A 21,521-nucleotide genomic window follows, 5' to 3' on the forward strand; every position below is an offset into this window, starting at 1 on the left:
TCTCCTCTGCACCTACTCCCCAGCACCTTAAACCTGTGCCCTCTTGTGGCAGCCATTTCAGCCCTGGGGAAAAAAGCTTCTGACTATCCATACAATAGAATTAATGAAAAACTACACACAAAGACCGACAAACAACCAATGTGCAAATACAACATAATAATAATAATAAAAAATAAATAGTAAATAAATACTACTGAGAACGTGAGTTGTGGATCCTTGAAAAATTGTCCATAGGTTGTGGAATCGGTTCAGAGTGGAGATGAGTGAAGTTGTCCACACTGGTTCAAGAGCCCAATGTTTGAAGAGTAATAACTGTTCCTGAACCCAGCAGTGTGGGACCTGAGGCTCCTGGACCTCTTCCCTAATGGTAGCAGTGACAAAGGAGTGTGGCCTGGATGGTGGGTGTCCTTGATGATGGATGCTGCTTATGTGTTCCTCGTGCTCAATGGTGGGGAGGGCTTTTCTCAGAAACACAGAAAACCTACAGCACAATACAGGCCCTTCAGCCCACAAAGCTGCGCTGAACATATCCTTACCTTAGAAATTACCTAGGGTTACCCATAGCCCTCTATTTTTCTAAGCTCCATGTACCTGTCCAGGAGTTTCTTAAAAGACCCTATTGTATCCGCCTTCACCACTGTCGCCGGCAGCCCGTTCCACACACTCACCACTCTCTGCGTAAGAAAACTTACCCCTGACATCTCCTCTGTACCTACTTCCAAGCACCTTAAAAATGTGCCCTCTCATGCTAGCCACTTCAGACCTGGGGAAAAGCCTCTGACTATCCACACGATCAATGCCTCTCGTCATCTTATACACCTCTATTAGATCACCTCTCATTCTCCATCACTCCAAGGAAAAAAGGCCAAGTTCACTCAACCTATTCTCATACGGCATGCTCCCCAATCCAGGCAACATCCTTGTAAATCTCCTTTTCACCCTTTCTATGGTTTCCACATCCTTCCTGTAGTGAGGCAACCAGAACTGAGCACAGTACTCCAAAGTGGGGTCTGACCAGGGTCCTATATAGCTGCAACATTACCTCTTGGCTCCTAAACTCAATCTTGTGATGATCTGGGCTGTATCGACTAGTTTTTGTAGGCCTTTCTATTCTTGGGTATTAGAGTTTCTCTGCCAGCTCTTGATGCAACCAGTCAGGAACTCTCCACCGGCCTTCATAGTGAGAAGAATGGATTCGCGTGTTGGAATGGGGATGCCTCGGTGCAGTGCTTGTGAAACTCTGACTTGGGAAGGATGTTGTAACTCATTGCTGCTGTAAATTTTACAGCATTCACCCCCCCCCCTTTAAAATACAACTTCGCATTAAAGATCAGCCTTATTTGCCACATGTACATAGAAATATCGAAACATAGTTTGCGTTAATGACCAACACTGTCTGAGGATGTGCTGGGGGCAGCCTGCAGGTGTTACCATGCCTCTGGCACCAGCATAGCGTGCCCACAGCGTACTAACCCGAACTGTACGTCTTTGGAATGTGGGAGGAAACCCACGTGGTCACGGGGGGAACGTGCATACTCCTTACAGAGTGGCAAGAATGGAACCCTGATTGGTGACCGCTGGAAAGCATAGTGCCACCCACGACGTTATCACACCGTTCTACATGTCCTGTTTTGGTCTTAAGCTGGTACAGAAAAAGAGCTTTAACCAATGTGTCCAAACTCTCATAGATATGCTGTACAGTAATACTTTCAGCTCAAAGTTCAAAGTGAATTTGTTACCAAAGTACATATATGTCTTGTGGTCATACTGAATAAATCCAAGAAACGTTGTAGAATCAGTGAAAGACTGTACCCAATAAGATGGACAATAACCAGAATGCAAAAGACAGCGAACTCTGCAAATACAAAATAAAAAATAATAATCATAAATAAGTAATAAATATCAAGAATATGAAATGTAGAGTCCTTGAAAGTGAGTCCAAAGGTTATAGGAACAGTTCAGCGTTGAGGTGAGTGAAGATATCCCCTTGGGTTCAGGAGCCTGATAGCTGAGGGGTGATAACTGTTCCTGAACCTGGCGGTGTGAGTCCTGAGGCTCCTGTACCTCCTGCCTGATGGTGGCAGCAGTGAGAAGAGAACGTGACCTGGGTGGTGGGGGTCATTGATGATAATGGGTACTTACTGCATTGCTTCTCAGAGACACAATATACAAAGGGTTTGAACATTCTCGTCAGCTTAATCAAACCTAACAGTTAAAGCACAAGTACCCTACACCCTGGTGATCACTATTACTTTTTATTTGGCATATTAATTTGAAGTAGGTATTTAAGATTTCTGAATGAGCCATGAATCCATTAACTCGGCCTCACTTTTTGCACTGCTTATTTTTTAATATATTGCACTGTACTGCTGCAAAACAACAAATCTCACCAAGTATCCTGGTTGTCATTATGTGCTGTGTCGTATTGACGTGGGCGATCATGACCTTTGACCATGATTGTTCTTGGCAAATTCTACAGAAGTGTTTTGCCATTGTCTTCTTCTGGGCAGTGTCTTTACAACATGGGTGACCCAGCTATTATCAATACTCTACAGAGATTGTCTGCCTGGCGTCAGTGGTCACATAACCAGGACTTGTCATTGGCACCAACTGCTCATACAACCGTCCACCACCTGCTGCTGTGGCTTCACGTGACCCTGATCGGGGGCTAAGCAGGTGACCCTTACCCTTGCTAGCAGAGGGAAAGAGCGCCTAACTCCTCCTTTGGAGGAGATATATCTCCACCCTGTCACCTTATCACCACATATATCAGTGATAATAAACCCGATTCTAAAGATGAGGACAAAAAGAGAAATCAATGCATTTTGGGCTCAAGACTCTGCAGTTCTTATTATACGTGTTTCTAGTTACCCCGCTTTTAATTGCTATTTCATGTGATTTTGATCGGGGAGAACTGACTTTGCGGCCTGCAGTTGCCGAACAACGCGGCACTAAATGGAAATGAACTGAACTAGACTGAATATTCCTGAGCTGTTTCAATGACTCTGTGGTTTGATGGTCTATGTTTCTCACTCATTCTTTTTGCTGTATGTGAGATTTGTTCTTTTGCACGTTTGGGTGTTTAATGTTTTCTTCAAACGGGTTCCATGGTGTTCCTTTGTTTTGTGGCTGTCTGTGGGAAGACAAATCTCAGGGTTGTATACTGCATATATATTTATTATCAAAGTATACTTCGTACTTAGAACTTCAATTTGGAACGCGGCGTCCAGGCAGTGGGAGAATTTATAAAGTAAATAGGGTGACATGGTAACGTGGATAGCATGACACTGTTGGGTGACGGGGTAACGTAGTGGTTAGACACGGGTGACGTAACATAGCGGTTAGTGTGACACTGTTGGGTGACGTGGTAACGTCGTATTAGTGTGACACTGTTGGGTGACGTGGTAACGTAGCGGTTAGCGTGACACTGTTGGGTGACGTGACGTAGCGGTTAGTGTGACACTGTTGGGTGACGTAATGTAGTGGTTAATGTGACACTGTTGGGTGACGGGGTAACGTAGCGGTTAGTGTGACACTGTTGGGTGACGTGGTAATGTAGTGGTTAATGTGACACTGTTGGGTGACGTGGTAACGTAGCGGTTAGTGTGACACTGTTGGGTGACGTAATGTAGTGGTTAATGTGACACTGTTGGGTGACGTGGTAACGTAGCGGTTAGCGTGACACTGTTGGGTGACGTGACGTAGCGGTTAGTGTGACACTGTTGGGTGACGTAATGTAGTGGTTAATGTGACACTGTTGGGTGACGGGGTAACGTAGCGGTTAGTGTGACACTGTTGGGTGACGTGGTAATGTAGTGGTTAATGTGACACTGTTGGGTGACGTGGTAACGTAGCGGTTAGTGTGACACTGTTGGGTGACGTAATGTAGTGGTTAATGTGACACTGTTGGGTGACGTGGTAACGTAGCGGTTAGCGTGACACTGTTGGGTGACGTGACGTAGCGGTTAGTGTGACACTGTTGGGTGACGTAATGTAGTGGTTAATGTGACACTGTTGGGTGACGGGGTAACGTAGCGGTTAGTGTGACACTGTTGGGTGACGTGGTAATGTAGTGGTTAATGTGACACTGTTGGGTGACGGGGTAACGTAGCGGTTAGCGTGACACTGTTGGGTGACGTGGTGACGTAGCGGTTAGCGTGACACTGTTGGGTGACGTGGTAATGTGGTGGTTAATGTGACACTGTTGGGGGATGTGGTAACGTAGCGATTAGCATGACACTGTTGGGAACGTGTAATGTAGCGGTTAGCGTGACACTGTTGGGTGACGTGGTAACATAGTGGTTAATGTGATACTGTTGGGTGACGTGGTAATGTAGTGGTTAATGTGACACTGTTGGGTGACGGGGTAACGTAGCGGTTAGCGTGACACTGTTGGGTGACGTGGTAAGGTAGTGGTTAATGTGACACTGTTGGGGGATGTGGTAACGTAGCGGTTAGCGTGACACTGTTGGGTGACGTGGTGACGTAGCGGTTAGCGTGACACTTGGGTGACGTGGTAATGTAGTGGTTAATGTGACACTGTTGGGTGACATGGTGACGTAGCGGTTAGCGTGACACTGTTGGGAACGTGGTAATGTAGTGGTTAATGTGACACTGTTGGGGGATGTGGTAACGTAGCGGTTAGCGTGACACTGTTGGGAACGTGGTAACGTAGTGGTTAGCGTGACACTGTTGGGTGACGTGGTAACATAGCAGTTGGCATAATGCTATTGCAGCACCAGTGACCCGGGTTCAGTTCTTTCGACTGTCTGGAAGGAGTTTGTACTTTACCCCATCGCTGCATGGGTGGCCACTGGGTGTTTCGGTTTCCTCCCACATTCCAAAAGAAATAGCTATTTGCTTAATCTCATGGATGGATCCCAGAACTTGTGAAGAAACCTTTCATCTCATGGGCAAGTAGAGTGGAAAAGTGTTAGTTTGAAAAGCAACTGGAAATGCAAACGTGGTCTAGGTAAAACAGTGACTGAGGAAGAGCATACAAATAGGAGATTCTGCAGGTGCCGGAAGTCTTGAGCAAGGCACAGATACTGAGGGAACTCCAGTGGCATGGTAGTGTAATGCTATCTCAGTGTCAGAAACCTGGATTCGATTGCCTCCACTGTCTGTGTGGTGTTTGTATGTTCTCCCCATAACACCACGGGTTTTCTCACACATTCAAAGAAAAAAGACATGTTAGTAGGTTAATGATCACGTGGGTGTAATTGGGCGACACAGGATCTTTGGGCTCCAAGGGCCTGTTATCATGCTGTATGTCTAAAATTTAAGAAAATAAGATTAAAGGCTTTGCTTATTGAGTAAAAGCTGGCAGTGGAGTTCCCCCTTTCCTTGTAGTCCCCAGGTAGGAAACAAAAGTCATGGGAAACATTTATCTGAAGGAACGGAAAGCACCATTTCAGCTACACCCATTCCAGTTTGAGCAAATCCTGCTATTATGTCAATACTGTTAACCCAGAGCACATGGGCACACAAACATTCAAATGAAGTTTATTGTTGCATTTCCTGTTGTCTAACAGGAAATCACCATAGGAATAGGGATTGCAGGAAGATAATTCCCCCCTCCCTTCTCTATGTGCACCTTCGCTGTCCCACATAGGGATTTCCAAATCAATGTGCTGCCTTGCATTGGAGCCCAGCCATTCAGGAGACAGACTGTCTGCCCAGACATCCTGTTGGGAACCTTCAGAATCAAACGAGAACAATAAGTTCAAGAAATTCTGCCTGGCGGGAGGAGAGAAAGCAGCGTGCCGCGCGTGCACAGCCCTCCGGTGAAATTGATATCGTGTCCATTAAATAGGGGCCGTGGACAATTCTGATTTGATGGAGACAGACGTGAAAGTACAGAGGAACATCTGGAGAAATTTCTGAAATGCTCGTTCGCTGCTGTCGTTACTGCATGGTGGGGAATCTTTCGGAGGGAACACCAAGCAAATCCCCGGCTTTGCTTGGTGTTGGCGACCGAGAAGGAGGTCGAATCGTTCGGACAGAGATGGTGCTCGGTACTTGGTGTCGGAGAGCTGATCAGAGCTCGAAGTTTTCGGATGAGTCAGAGTCGGATTGTGGTCGGCATGGCAGGGAGAGTTTTTCTTCCTTCTCCCGTCTGCGTGAGATGTGGGACATTTGAGAGAGTTTGAACTTTTACTGTGTTCATGGATTTCTTCATCAAGTTATGGTATTGTTGCACTGTTGTAACTATATGCTATAATTATGTGGTTATGTTAGTTTTTTTCAGTCTTGGTCTGTCCTGTGTTTTGTGATATCACACCGGAGGAAATATTGTATCATTTCTTAATGCATGCATTACTAATTGACAATAAAAGAGGACTGCGTGTCTTCATAATCTAGATGCTGGAAGTTCAGAGCAGCGCGTGCCCGCACACACACCCAATCCTGGAGGAACTCAGCAGGCTAGGCAGCAACTGTAGAGAGGAATAAACAGTCAACGTTTCGGGTTGAGATGCTGGAAAAGAAGGGGGAAGAAGCCAGGATAAGAAGGGGGGAGGGGAAGGAGGACAATCTGGCAGATGATGGGTGAGACCAGGTGGGGGGGTGGGGTAGGTGGGTGGAGGAGGGGGGATAAAGTGCGAAGCTGGGAGGTGATAAGTGGGAAAGGTCAAGGGCTGGAGAAGTAGGAATCTGATAGGAGAGGAGAGTGGGAGAAAGAGAGGAAGGGAGGTGATGGGCAGAAGCAAAGAGAAGAAACAAGGGGAGAAAGTTTGTGGAATAGGAAAGGAGAGAAGTGGGAAGCAGGAAACATTACTGGATGTTAGAGAGATCAATGTTTACGTCATCAGGTTGGAGGCTGCTCAGACAGAATATGAGGCGTTACCTCATCGTGGCAGTACGGGAGGCCATGGACCAACATATCAGACTGGGATGGGGAAGTTGAATTAAAATGGGTAACCACCAAGAAATCCTGCCTTTTGTGTGTGTGGGGGGGGGGTAGAGTAAAGGTGCAAAGAAAAAGCCTTCTTAATTAGGGTTCCAGGGTCGCCGGGCACACAAAAGGACACAAGGTAACCAATCTACCAGGTAAGTAAATTATAAAACTGCACGTATGTGTTAGGTCTTATTTACTAACACAAGCCTGTTGCTCATTAGCTCTTGCTGAGTTTATAATGTCATCAGTGCTTTCAGGCATATCACTTAACAAATTTTCATCAAACTCATTGTTACACTCTTTCTCTGTGAGGTTACTGGCACATCAGGCTGTACAAACAGATGGTATGTTTGTCATTACTTTAAACATTAGTCACTGCTCAGTCATTACTACCTTTCAGCAAGGGAGTGTGTTAATTAAACTGATTTGCAGGACAGCAGGTCCCAGTTTACAACAAGCAAGTGTCCCAGATCAACATCACATATTACACTCTATACTGCAATAGCTTCCAAAAAATCCTATTTGGCCTCAGATAAATCAACATAAATGTGTGTTTCTTTACAGAATCTTGCATGATCAAAGACCTCATTGACCCTGGGCAATCTGTCTTAAGACCATAAGACATAGGAGCAGAATTAGGCCATTCAATCATCGAGTCTGCTCTGCTATTCCATCATGGCTGATTTTTTTTCCCGCTCAAGCCCATTCTCCTGCCTTCTCCCTGTAACCTCTGACACCCTGACAACCTAATCAAGAACCTATCAACCTCCACCTGAAATATACCCAATGACTTGCCCTCCACCGCCATCTATGGCAATGAATTCCATAGATTTGCCACCCTCTGGCTAAAGAAGTTTCTCCTTATCGCTATTCTGAGGCTGTGCCTTCTGGTTCTCCACTACAGAACATCCTCTCCACAACCTCTCTGTCTATGCCTTTCAATACTTGATGGGTTTCAGTGAGACCCCCCCCACCCCCATTCACCTAAACTTCAGTGAATACAGACCTAGAGCTGTCAAACACTCCTCGTATGTTAACCCTGTCATTCTTGGGATAATTCCCATGAACCTCTTCTTGACTCTCTCCAATGCCAGCACTTATTTTCTTAAGATAAGGAGCCCAAAACTGTTCACAATACTCTTAGTGCGGTCTGACCAATGCCTTATAAAGCCTCAGCATTACATCCTTGCTTTTGCATTCTAGCCCTCTCAAAATTAATGCTAACATTGCAACTCAACCTGCACGTTAACCTTTAGGGAATCCTGCAGGAGGATTCCCAAGTCCCTACACCTTTATCCCTTCAACCAAAGTGCATGGCCATGCACTTCCCTACATTATATTCCACCTGCCACTGTTTTTGCCCATTCTTCCAATCTGTCTGTCCTTCTGCAGACTCCCTGCTTCCTCAACACTACCTGCCCCTCCACCTATCTTCGTATCGCCTGCAAACTTGGTCACAAAGCCATCAAATCCTTCATCTAAATCATTGACATGTAAATGTAAAAAGATGCAGTCCTAACACCAACCCCTGCGGAACACCTCCAGTCATCGGCAGCCAGTCATAAATGGCCCCCTTTATTCTCTCTCTTTGCCCCCTGCCAGTCAGCCAATCTTCTATCTATGCTAGTATCTTTCTTGTAATACTACAAGCTCTAATCTGGTTAAGCAGCCTCATGTGTGGCACCTTGTCAAAAGCCTCTGAAAATCCAAATAAACAATATCTATTGACTCTCCTTTTCTGCCCTGAATGTTATTTCCTCAAAGAATTCCAATGGTTTTGTCAGACAAGGTTTCCTGTTCAGAAAATTATGTTGACTTTGTCGTATTTTATCATTGTTTCCAAATACCCCAAAAGCCTCATCCTTACTAATAGATTCTAACATCTTTCCAAGCATTGAAGTCAGGCTAACTGGCCTGTATTTTCCTTTCTTCTGCCTCTCTTCCTTCTTAAAGAGTGGAGTGACATTTGCAATTTTCCATTCCTCAGAAGCCATTCCAGAATCTAGTGATTCTTGAACGGTCATTACCAATGCCGCCACAATCTCTTCAGCCGCCTCTTTCAAAACTCTGAAGAGTAGTCTGGTCCTGGTGACTTATCTGCCTTCAGACTTTTCAGCTTCCTAAACACCTTCTCCTTAGTAATAGCAAAAAACACTCACTCCTTGACACTCTTGCATTTCTGGCATTCTCCTAGTGTCTTCCACAGTGAAAAATGAAGCAAAATACTTATTAAATTTGTTCATCATTTCTTTGTCCCCGTTTACTACCTCTCCAGCATCATTTTCTAGTCATCCGATATCTACTCTCTTCTCTCTTTTACTCTTTATATATCTGATAAAGCATTTTGCACCCTTTTACATCACTGACTAGATTACCTTCATATTTCATCTTTTTTCTTTTTATGGCTTTTTTTAGTTGCCTTTGTTGGTTTTTAAAAGCTTCCCAATCGTCCACCATCCCACTAATACTTGCAATATTAGATAGCCTCTCTTTTTATTTTATGCTGTCTTTGACTTCTCTTGTCTGCCACAGTTGCCTCATCCTCCCTTTAGAATATTTCTTCATTTGTGGGATGTATCTTTCCTGTACTTTTTGACTTCCCCCCATAATAATGCCAGCCATTGCTATTCTGCCGTCATCCCTCTTAGTGACCCCTTCTAATCTACTTTGGCCAGCTCCTGCCTTATGCCTCTGTAATTCCTTTCACTCCACTGTAATAATGATACATTCAGTTTTATCTTCCCCCTGCAGTCTCAAACTGCAGGGTGAATTCTGTCATATTATGATCACTGCCTCCTAAGGGTTCCTTCACCTTTAGCTTCCTAATCAATTCTGTTTCATTGCACAACACCCAGTTGAGAATAGCTGATCCCCTAGTGGGTTTAATCACAAGCTGCTCGAAAAAGCCATCTCGTAAGCATTCTAGACTACATATTTTTCCTATCATCTGCCTGCCCTTCCTCATGGTCTCACTGCACATTGCATCTACTTTCATATCAATTGCTCCATCCTCAGCCTCATCACACTGGTTCTAAACCCCCCTGCCTAATTAGTTTAAACCCTCCCCAACAGCTCCAGCAAACCTGCCCACTAGGATATTGGTCCCCCTCAGGTCCAGCTGTAACCCGTCCTTTTTGGACTGAAGAGATCCAGAAATCCAAATTCCTGCCCTCATATCAGATCCTCAGCCACACATCCATCTGCCAAATCATCCTGTTCTTCCTTCACTGGCGTGCGGCACAGGCAGCAATCCAGAGATTACTATCCTGGAGGTCCTGCTTTTCAGCTTTTACCTAGGTCCCTAAATTTTCTCCTCAGGACATCTCCAATTTCATTGGTGCCAATATGTACCAAGACTTCTGGCTTGCTCATCCTCCCTCTTTAGATTGCCGTGGACCTAAATTGAGATGTAACTCACCCTGTACCTAGGAGGCTATATACCATCTGGGTATCTCTGCCGCATCCACAGAATCTCTTGTCCTCTCCTCCCCTATCACTACTGTAGTCCTCTTCTCCCCCTCTTCCTTTTGAGCCATAGCACCAGACTCGGTGCCAGAGACCTGATCACTGTGACTTCCTTCTGGTAGGTCGTTCCCTCGCCCCCAACACCAACAGTATTGAAAGCTGTTGACATTAATGAGGGGCCGGCCACAGGGGTACGCTGGACTGGCTGTCGCTGCCTTTTTCTTTTCCCTCTCCTGACAGTCATCAGGTACCTGCCTCCTGCAATCTAGGGGTGACCGCCTCCCTGTAGCTCCTATCTTTCACCTCCTCACTTTCCTGTATGAGCTGTAGGTCATCTATCTGTAGCTCCAGTTCCTTAACACAGTCTCTAAGGAGCTGCAGCTTGATGAACTTCATGCAGATATAGTTATCAGGGAGACTGATAAAAACTTAATAGAAACTTGCTTACTTACTTGGAACCTCTGCCTGTCCTTGCCCAAGCCTGTTGAACCAAAGCTGGAACACTCTAACAGTGCCCACTCCAACAGTGGCCACTCTACTTACACCTCCTTTCGTTTTATTGGCCCTATGCTGATTTCAGCCCACAGAAAAGGCTGATTTATACTTGTGCGTATGGGCTACACCGTAGGCCTGATTCATACTTTTGCGTAGCCCTACGCCTTAGTGAGCATGCGTACTTGTGTCTGCGTTGCTCTGCAATTCACCGCCAAAGCGCTAGTTGGCAGTGGGGTTTCTATGCCACTGTGTTGAGTTTCTTCATGAGAGACATGGACGAGGAAATGCATTTCAAATATTTTCAGATGTTGGCAGCTAGATTTGACGATTTGGTTCATCGTCTCCAACCATTTATTTTGCATCAGTGTACAGACACAGCGGAGAAAAGCAATGGGAAATGTGTAGGAGGAAATGCGATGCTACCAAGCGGACCAATCACAGTTGTTGCGGTCTGCATTGCCACGATGCAAGTTACTTTTTTGGGGAGGTGCACATCACCCTATGGAGTAGGGTACGCGGTACCTACGGCGAACACTTGAAACAGAAGTATAAATTGGGCTAAAGAGAGCTGAAAGCTCCCGAGCTCTTTGTAAACTTTGTGCTACTTCACCAACAAACACCCTCACACGCTGAATTCAGCCCGCAGCAGGTCTCTCCGTCTCTCTTCAGGTAATATGTAGGCAAAATCCTGACTACATCAATGCAGAAGGTCAATATGGCAAGGCTTGTGAAGAAGGAACAGATTTTCTAATCTTTGCCCACCTTTTAAGTAATTCAAGTTTAATTGTCAATCAACTATACTGTACTCATGTATACAACCTAAAGAAACGCTGTTCCTCTGGAGCCAAGGTACAGTGCCAGCAGTCACACAGCACCTATAATTACATAGCAGTAAACGTACAGTCACTAAAAATATAACCCATCCCTGAGTGACTTGTCTGCCGCCGTCCTCGTCACACGCTGGTGTAGCTACAGACCAACGCAATCCAACCCAAGCCAACAGGAGAGGCCAGCCTCCAACACAGCACATGCTCCAGCTCTCTCCCACACCGGCTCTGGCATCTTCTGCCCTGGGCAGCTGCATCGGGTGACCTCGCGGCCTGAGGGCCTCGTCCACACAATAACCGAGGCCTCTCAGCTTTCCCGCCATTGGTCCCGCCAGTGAACCAGCAAACCAGATTCCTAAGCTTTTAATCTTTTTAACTTTCTCTCCTGAAATAAGCCATATTGATTCTTCCCAAATGCATCATTAAATATAAATGGTATTTTAGAATAGATACAACACTGTATGTCCCTGGGGTGGTTTATATACACAGTCCTGCCACTTGAAACTTATTTTGTGAAATCCTCATGTCTGTCAGGGGACCTTGATTCTGACTGAATGGAAACAAGCAGCCAATTTGAATTTGCAGAAAGAGGTAATGGACGTCCTTTATAAGTCTTCAAGAATTCTTTTGGAATTTCTTCTGAAGTACTGAACGATGCAGCAGTTCAGCTGATAGAGCTGCTGTCTCACATCTGGATTCAGTCCTGACCTCCACAGTTTTCTGTAGTGTCCATGTTCCTCCTGTGACTGTGCGAGCCCCCCCTCCCCCCGCCGTTCTCAGGCTTTTACCCAGATCTGGGAAAAGATCAGTCACAGGAGGAACATGAAAACTCTACAGCCCGAACTGGAGGTTGGTAAGTTAATCAACTTTTAAGTTGCCCCTGGCATGTAGGTGAGTGGTCAAGCCTGTGGCAAGTTGGTGGGAATGTGGGGCGGTTCCGTAGCACAGCAGTTTGTGTAACACTTCACAGTGTCAGCGACCCAGGTTCAATTCCTGCTGCTGTGTGTGAAAGATTTGTATGTTCTCCCTGTGAAAATTAAATCCTCAACTGCTCAATATTTTGCAATTCCACAAATGAATTAAAAAAAACAGTGTGCTTACAGGAAGAAGCAGAAAGAAATTATTTCATCCCAGGGGTTTGTGTGCCTGGGAAACGTATCCACAGGAATGAAGGTGAATAGGATATACATGGCGGCACAGTAGCATAGCGGTTAACAATGTTTTACAGCACCAGAGACCCGGGTTCAATTCTTAGCACTGTCTGGAAGAAGTTAGTACATTCTTCCCATGAACACGTGAATTTCCTCCGGGTGCCCCAGTTTCCTCCCACACTCCAAAGACGTATGGGTTAGAGTTGAGGCCATGCTATATTGGCACCAAAGGCTTGGCGACACTTGAACACTTAGGAGCTGCCCCCAGCACGTCCTCAGATTGTGTTGGTCGTTGATGCAAACGACATATTTACTGTGTGTTTCGATGTGCATGTGATGAATAAAACTAATCTAATCTTTATTGGTTGTTGATGCAACTGATGCATTCACTGTGTATTTTGATGTTTCAATGTACACATGACAAATAGAACTAACCTTTACAAGAGGACTGGGTTGGGTTAGTTTTAATGAGGCTTGATGGGCCGAATGGACGCTGTACTGAAGGAGGTGTTTCTCCGCTGCACTATATACAGGGAGAATAATGAGTTTTATTCACACCTTTTAAACAAATTAATTCAGAGATGAATGAGATTAGCTTTATTTGTCACAAGTAGATCAAAACATACTGTAAAATGCATTATTTGCATTAATGAAGGACACAGTCTAAGGATGTGCTGGGGGCAGCCCGCGAGTGTTGCTATGCTTCCAGCACCAACATAGCATGCCACAGCTTACTAACCCCAGCCCACATATCTTTGGAATGTGGGAGGAAACTGGAGCACCCAGAGGAAACTCACACAGTCATGGGGAGAGCGTACAAACTCCTTACACACAGCAGCAGGAATCAGATCCTAATCATCGATCGCTAGCTAACGTAAGACTGTTATAATTTATAAAGAAAGGAATACAATTGTAATAATTCAAGCACACAGTTCAAGATGAATTTTAGCCTTCCCTGAATTTAGCAAAGAAATACAATTAGGTTGATTAAGTTTGAGAAATATTCTGGTAGGACTGTTAATGTACTTTGAAATAGCAATCTGATTTTTATTGTATCAATTTTCACTTCTTTAATTTCTGTTCCCTGATAAGCGTTTTACCATCTGGATGGGAGCTAAAGAGGGAAAAGAAAACTGAAATTGAAAGTAAGTTATTTTGTTTTGTCTTGCAGATATGCAGAGTCAGGGACACTGCAATTCACTTCCATAGAGCGACCCGTTGTCTCTGTAGGCAGGACGGCTGCCTTTCACACAACAAGGTGAGTGGTTCAAATTTTATTATAAACCTGAAATCACATGTGATCACCGGAACTGGTATTGGTCTGTCGATTGGATTGAAAGTGGGTGTCATGGTAGAGTAGCTGTTAGCACAAAGGCGTTACAGCTTGAGATGTCAAAATTAAGAGTTCACTTCCAGAGTTTGTATGTCATTGTGGTGAACGCGTGGGTTTCCTCCGGGTGCTTCAGTTTCCTCCCACATTCCAAAGACGTACCAGTTAGTAGGTTAATTAGTCATTGTAAAGTGCCTTTGATTATCATCATTATTATTATGTGCTGTGTCAAATGATGTTGGCGATTGTGGTCTTTGACCATGATTGTTTTTGGCAAATTTTTCTCCAGAAGTGGTTTGCCATTGACTTCTTCTGGGCAGTGTCTTTACAAAACGGGTTACCCCCGCCATGATCAATACTCTTCAGAGACTGTCTGCCTGGTGTCAGTGGGCGCATAGCCAGGACTTGTGATCTGCACCAGCTGCTCATACGACCATCCACCACCCACTCCCATGGCTTCACGTGACCCTGATCGGGGGGCTAAGCAGGTTCTACACCTTGCCCAAGGGTGACTTGCAGGTTAGCGGAGGGAAGGAGCGCCCTATGCCTCCTTTGATGAAGATGTATCTCCACCCCACCACTCACCTCTGATTAGGCTAGGGTTAAATAAGTGACCTCCTATGTCATGGTTTGGAGGCTTGTCTGCCTCAGTGACCCAGAGAGCCATGTTGGCTGGAGACAGGACTTTATGGTTTGGCTCTTGGTAGGGTCACCCATGCCAAACAGGTCAAAGGCAAGATGACAGAGTAACAGTTGTTCACCCGTCCTCCAGGTTTGGAGTTTCAGCTCAGGGCTAACAACATCGACTGGTCAAGCAAGTTTGTTATGGAAACAGCAGTGAAGAATCCTTCTATATCTGAGTGCGAAGGTATTCCTGAGTCTCCACACGGGACTTGCATGGGTGACTGTAGTGAAAATTGAGAAGCTACTGACATGATGAAGGAAGCCCAGAACGCTGCCAGAGATGGGGGACCTTTGTTACTGCCCTAAATGCCAGCGGGGTAACGGGCGGTAGGTAAGTAACGCAGCAGGTTGCTGGGCAGTGTGTCTCATCGGGGCCAGAAAGGCTTGTTCCACACTGTATCTCTGAGTAAACACATAAAATTAGCAATTATCCATCTTCTACTCTACAGTTAAACATTTTTATCAGATTTGGACACTGGGTAGCATAAATTACAAAAAAAGTTGCTGAAAAAGACAAGAATTTTACTCCGAGTGTTGGTTGTCTATCTTGCCAGTGGAAAACTGGCCACTGATTTTCGCAGATTTGTTGTGGTGTGTCCGTTCAGCTTTTATCGGCTCTCCTGGTGGGTTTCTGCTCAGCCTTCACTCCATCTCTTTAAAAAAACGAAATAAAATTAGTGAGGTAGTGTTCATGGGTTCACTGTCCATTCAGAAATCGGATGACAGAGGGGAAGAAGCTGTTCCTGAACCGTTGCGTGTGTGCCTTCAGGCTTCTGTACCTCCTCCCTGATGGTGGCAATTTGAAGAAGGCATGACCTGGGTGATGGGGTCCCTAATGATGGACGCCATCTTTTTGAGGCATCGTTCCTTGAGGATGTCCTGGATACTATGGAGGCTAGCGCCCGTGATGGAACTGACTAATTTTACTGCTCTCTGTAGTTTATTTCAATCCCGTGCAGTAGCCACACACCCCCCATACCGGATGGTGACGCAACCAGTTAGAATGCTGTCCATGGTACATCTGTAGAAATTTGCGAGTGTCTTTGGTGACGTACCAAATCTCCTTAAACTTCTAACGAAGTATAGCCACTGTCTTGCTTTTTTTATAGCTGCATCGATATGTTGGACTCATGATAGATCCTTGGAGATATTAACACCCAGCAACTTGAAATTGCTCTCTCTCCACTTCTGCTCCCTCTGTGAGGATGGTGTGTGTTCTCTCGTCTTGCCCTTTCTGAGGCCTGAGACCGAATTTGGAGTATTCTGTGCCGTTCTGGTTACCTAGCTACAGGAAAGATATCGATAAGGTTGAAAGAGTACAAAGAAAACTTGCAAGAATGTTTCTGGGAACTAACGACCTGAGTTATAGAGAGAGGCCGAATAGGTTAGGACTTCATTGCCTGGAGCGGAGGAGAACCGAGGGGTAGATATGGGGTAAATGCAAACGGGTTTCTTCCACTGAGGTTGCATGAGACTTCAACTGGAGGTCATAGGTTAAGGGTGAAAGATAATACGTTTAAGGGGGACCTGAGGGAAAATGACTTTACTCAGAGGTTGGTGCAAGTGTAGAATAAGGTGCCAGTGGAAAAGGTGAATGCAGGTTCAATTTCAATATATTTAAATCTATCATAAGGTCAATCTAACCCTTTCTTCCCATAACACCTTCCATTTTTCTTTCATCCCTGTGCCTATCTAAGAATCTCTTAAATGTCCCAAATGTATTTACTGCTGTCACTGCCCCTGACGGCGCATAAATAAATCTAAACTGAACCTATCACCCTCCACTTTAAATGTACCTGATGTCTGACACACAGTTCTCTTCTCCACAATACACTTTGTGATGCACAGTATTTATCACTGAGCTACTGTGGATTAGCTGCAGTTGCTGGCTCGGTGATCTAGGTTATGCTATTACCGACGGGGCACTGAGGAAGTTGATAGAATCATTGTCTTTTACTGATTGCAACCTGCTCATTATGTGAGTCTTCCAGTCATCCTTGTGAGGGTGTTAATCATGGTCTTTATTGATTCTATTATGTTTCTTGGATTTACTGTGAATGTGCCCAAGAAAATGAATCTCGGGGTTGTATATCGTGATTATATCCAGTATACACTTTAAATTTACTTTGAACTTTAAAATTCAAACACTATTTTTATAAACTAGAACTGGGGGCACCATGGTTTCATAGTGGTTAGCACGGCACTCTTACAGCTCAGGGCAATGGAGTTCTGAGTTCAGTTCTGGCGCCGTCTGTAAGGGGTTTGTACGTTTTCCCGTGAACACCGAGGTTTCCTTCAGTGCTCTGGTTTCCTCCCACACTCCAAAGATGTACTGGTTAGTAGATGAAATGGTCACTGTACATTGTCCTGTGATTATCGGGGGTTAAATCGGTGGATTGCTGGGCAGAGTAGATGAAGTGGTCACTGTATTTATCCTGTGATTATCGGGGGTTAAATCGGTGGATTGCTGGGCAGAGTAGATGAAGTGGTCACTGTATTTATCCTGTGATTATCGGGGGTTAAATCGGTGGATTGCTGGGCAGAGTAGATTGTTGGGCCGGTTCTGCCCTGTGTCGCCAAATAGATAAATGAACAAACTGGGCTGATGCCTCTGCTAAAGCAAGAATCTTATCCCTGCGCTGAGAGATAATATTGCCTTGTCCAGCGTGTAAAACAAAGTGAGCTCATTCATTTTGGGTTCCACGCTGTGTTAGTTTCAGCAATGATATTGAGAGAATAGAACCAGCCTGCCAAACCCAGTGCCTCCTCCCACACCAGCTGCAGTAGAGTGATGGAAACCCTGCGAGGAATAACTGGGAATGATTCAAAATCACATCAGAATAAATCAAGTACTCATGTTAAGTAAAGAATCATATAAATTCAAATCATATTTATGTTGTACTTTATTTATTTAGTGTTCCATGTGGGGTAGGCCTTTCTGGCCCTGTGAGTCATACCACCCCAGCAATCCCACAACCCCCATTCAGCGCAGTCTAATACGGGACAATTTACAGTGATCAGTTAACCGATCTGCACATCTTTGGGCTGCAGGAGGAAACGCACACATTCCAGGGGGAGGACCCGTAGAGATTCCTTACAGAATGGCACCAGAGTTGAACTCTGAATTTCGGAATGCCCCAAGCTGTAATAGTGTCACCCTAACCACTACCTTACCATAGCACCCAGCTTGCATGCTATCCTCTTGTGGCATTTTGCAAACACAGTTCAGATTTCATATTCAGATTTATTTATGATATGAACATTGAAAGATACAGTGAAATGTGTCATTTGTGTGAACGACTAAAACACCTATTGATGCGCTGGGGCAGCCCCCAAGTGTTGCCACATTCCAGTGCCAACCTAGCGTGTCCACAGTGTTCAGCAGAACAACACAAACAGCACTAAAATGAACAACACCCACACAACCTGCAGGAGGAACTCGACGGGTTAGGCTCCAGCTATGGAACTGCATAAACATTTGACATTTTGGGCTAAGACCCTTCATCAGAACAGGAAAAAAAGGGGGAAGAAACAGGAAAACAATCTCCTATTTTTTATATATATACGCCCACACCCACACACACCCCTCCAGTCCCTGGCTCAGACTTGAAAGTCGGATTTCTGACTTCCAGGGGCCTCGACTCCCAGACTCACGGACACAGGCTAGGTGATAGATTTCAAATTTAGGTTTATACACACCACATGGCAACAGACCCTTCTGGCCCAAAGAATCTGTGGTGTCCAGTAACACGCATGTGACCAATTAACTTACTAACTTATTAATGTACTTGGTATATGGGAGGAAACCGGAGCACCTGGAGGAAACCCACGCAGTCACAGAGAGAATTTGTACCATTACCGTTGATTTTTTCGCCAGTCTGAATCCCACAGTGATTTCTGCCACTCACTGAGACACGACACACTTTCCCTTTTGAGCAATACAGGTTTGCCTCAGGTGGTCAGGCTTGTGTTTAGGACCCTGGGCCCACAGGGGACAACCACCAGCCGTGTATTAGAGTGGCAGTAATCCACAGGTGATTCACGGTAAGATCCAGATTTACTTATCACGTGTACGTTGAAACATACAGTGAAATGTGCCTTGTGTTAACAACTGACACACCCAAGGATGTACTAAATCAGCCCACAAATTGTCATCACACGTTCCAAAGTAGCATGCCCACAACGTTCCACAGTTCCAATCTGGACACGCAAGGAAGTGCCAGGAATGTGAACCTAATCAATATGCCTCTTCCAGAAATAAATCTTTTAAAGCCTGCTGTCACAGCCAATGATTGATCAACGTGAGGGCAGGTCGAAACAGATGAGGTTCACGGTATTCCTGAAATGCCTCAGATCGGATTAATTTTGATATTCAATTGTGTCCTTGGTAGAGAGAGCTAAGGCCTTTCTCTTTGGAGCAAAGGAGGATGAGAGGTGACTTGATAGAGATGTACAAGATAGAGTGGGCAGTCAGAATCTTTCTTCCCTGGGTGGGAATGGCTAATACGAGGGAACGCCCTGCCGTGGGTGGTGCTAGAGGCAGATACATTAGGGGACATTTAAGAGACTCTTAGATAGACACATGGATGATAGAAAAATGGTGGGATATGTGGGAAGGAAGGGTTAGATCGATCTTAAAGTAAGTTATAAAGATGGCATAACATTGTGGGCCATAGGGCCTGTACTGCACTGTAATTTTCTATGTTCTATGTACTATATATCTGAAAAAACTCTTCAATGGAGTTCATCCGTTAGTCTTTAAAGGTCCCTTAAAATCCCTTCTTGAATTAAAGCTTTGTCATTGGGAGATTTCCAGTTGGGAACAATTCAATATAATTCAGAAATAGAGTTTGGGAGCAATTCAATCAGTAACACTCCAGAAGAATGTTGGTGTTTATTCAAGGATAAATTTGAGCTGCTTTAATGTATGTAAAAAGGAACCAAAAAATGATGGATAAACACCATTGGGAAAGTGTGTAAATGACAGTCAGAACAAGGAGCAACTTTATTCGTCATCTAGACTCAGTAGCCACTTAGCCAATCGTGTGGCAGCAGCTCAATGCAAAAGAGCATGCAGACATGGTCAAGAGGTTCAGCTGTTGTTCAGACTAAACATCAGAACGGGGGAAAATGTGATGTAAGTGACTTTGAACATGAAATATGATTGTTGGTGCCAGACAGGATGGTTTGAATATCTCAGAAACTGCTGATCTGATCTGCTGAGATTTTTACGCACAACAGTCCGTAGAGTTTACAGAGAATGGTGAGAAAAACAGGAAAACATCCAGTGAGCAGCAGTTCTGTGGGTGAAAGCACTTCGTTAATGAGAGAGGTCAGAGGAGAATGGCCAGACTGGTTCAAGCTGACAGGAAGACGACAGTAACTCAAATAACCACACGTTAGGGCGGTAGTGTCCAGAAGAGCATGACTGAGCGCACAACAATCGAACCTTGAGGTGGGTGGGCTACAGCAGCAGAAGACCATGAACATACACTCAGTGGCCACCTGATTAGATACAAGAGGTAGTGAATAATGTGGCCACTGGGTGTACATTTACATGTACAGTGGATTCCAGTTAATTGGGATACATCGGGGCCAGGTCATTTTGGCTCAATGAAATGGCTACCCCAGTTAGCCGAAGTTTCATGGAAATTGTTAAAAGGCATAACAAAGACAAGATACTGTTTAACTGAGTAACAAGTAATGTAGTTAAATGAAATTCAGATATGAGCAGGGTGGGTGGGATCCTTCATGATGTTACTAGTCTTTTCCCGGCACCTTTCTGTATAGATGCCCTTGATGGTGGGTAGGCTGTCTCCGGTGATGCGTTGAGGGTTACTACCCCTCAGCCATCAGACTCTTGAATAGAAGGCGATGACTACACTCCCTTGCCCCATCATTGAAATGTTCCTACAACCAATGATCTCTCTTCATCTCATGTTCTTGTTATGCATTAATATTTGCATTTACACAGTTTGTTGTTTTTTGCACTCTGGTTGATCTTTCATTGAGTATTTTATAGTTCCTATTCTACAGATTTGCTGAGTGTGCCCACAGGAATATAAATCTCAGGGCGGTATATTGTAGTTTGATAATAAAATTTACTTTGAATGCTGAAGGAGGAGGGGAACCAGAGGGAGGTGATGGGCAGGTGAGGAGAAGAGGTGGGAAGATAACAGGATGGTGAACAGAAAAACAAAGAAGGGGGGGGGGAAGAAATGACGGGGTTTAGAGAAATCATTGTTTAATTATTGTCTCCCTAGGCTGAGATCGCCTCCCACATTCCGAAGGCATTCTGATGGTTAGGTGATTGTCTGGTTTACGTGAGCGGCAGAATCAGTGGGGGTGTGTGTGTGAGGGGCTGGGGGTTGCTCTGAAAGCCAGACGGCTGCATGGTTTCTTTCCATGTCATGAGGAAGTATGGAAAAATAATAATGTTGTCATTGAACAAAGGTTACTTTTAATCAAGTCAGTTTTCATTTGATTTGTTCAGTCCTCAAACAACATGGTGCTAAACTGAACTGAACACTCCTAGACTGTTACAAGGACTTTGTGGTTTGATGTTTAACATTCTGTGTGTTACCTTCCTGCTCTTAACCATTTTGTGCAATTTGTTTTTTTTTGGTACGGGTTCCGAGATGGTTCTTTGTTTCGTGGCTGTCTGTGGAAGT

At 44.8% G+C, this 21,521-nt stretch overlaps 1 protein-coding gene across 5 annotated transcripts in view; it reads left to right on the top strand.

Annotated features, from left to right (window-relative positions):
* The window catches only part of capn15 (calpain 15), a 316,435-nt gene that overhangs the window by 77,700 nt on the left and 217,214 nt on the right, over nt 1–21,521 (top strand). For all 5 annotated transcript variants that reach the window (XM_063059439.1, XM_063059442.1, XM_063059437.1 and 2 more), the window contains exon 2: nt 14,008–14,094. Coding sequence is in view for 3 of the 5 variants with exons in the window: in XM_063059437.1 (XP_062915507.1) it covers nt 14,008–14,094 (87 nt within the window). In the remaining 2 variants the exon portion in view is untranslated. The remainder of the gene's footprint in view (nt 1–14,007; nt 14,095–21,521) is intronic.

Source organism: Mobula hypostoma, chromosome 9 (assembly GCF_963921235.1).
Source record: "Mobula hypostoma chromosome 9, sMobHyp1.1, whole genome shotgun sequence".
Classification (NCBI taxonomy): domain Eukaryota; kingdom Metazoa; phylum Chordata; class Chondrichthyes; order Myliobatiformes; family Myliobatidae; genus Mobula; species Mobula hypostoma.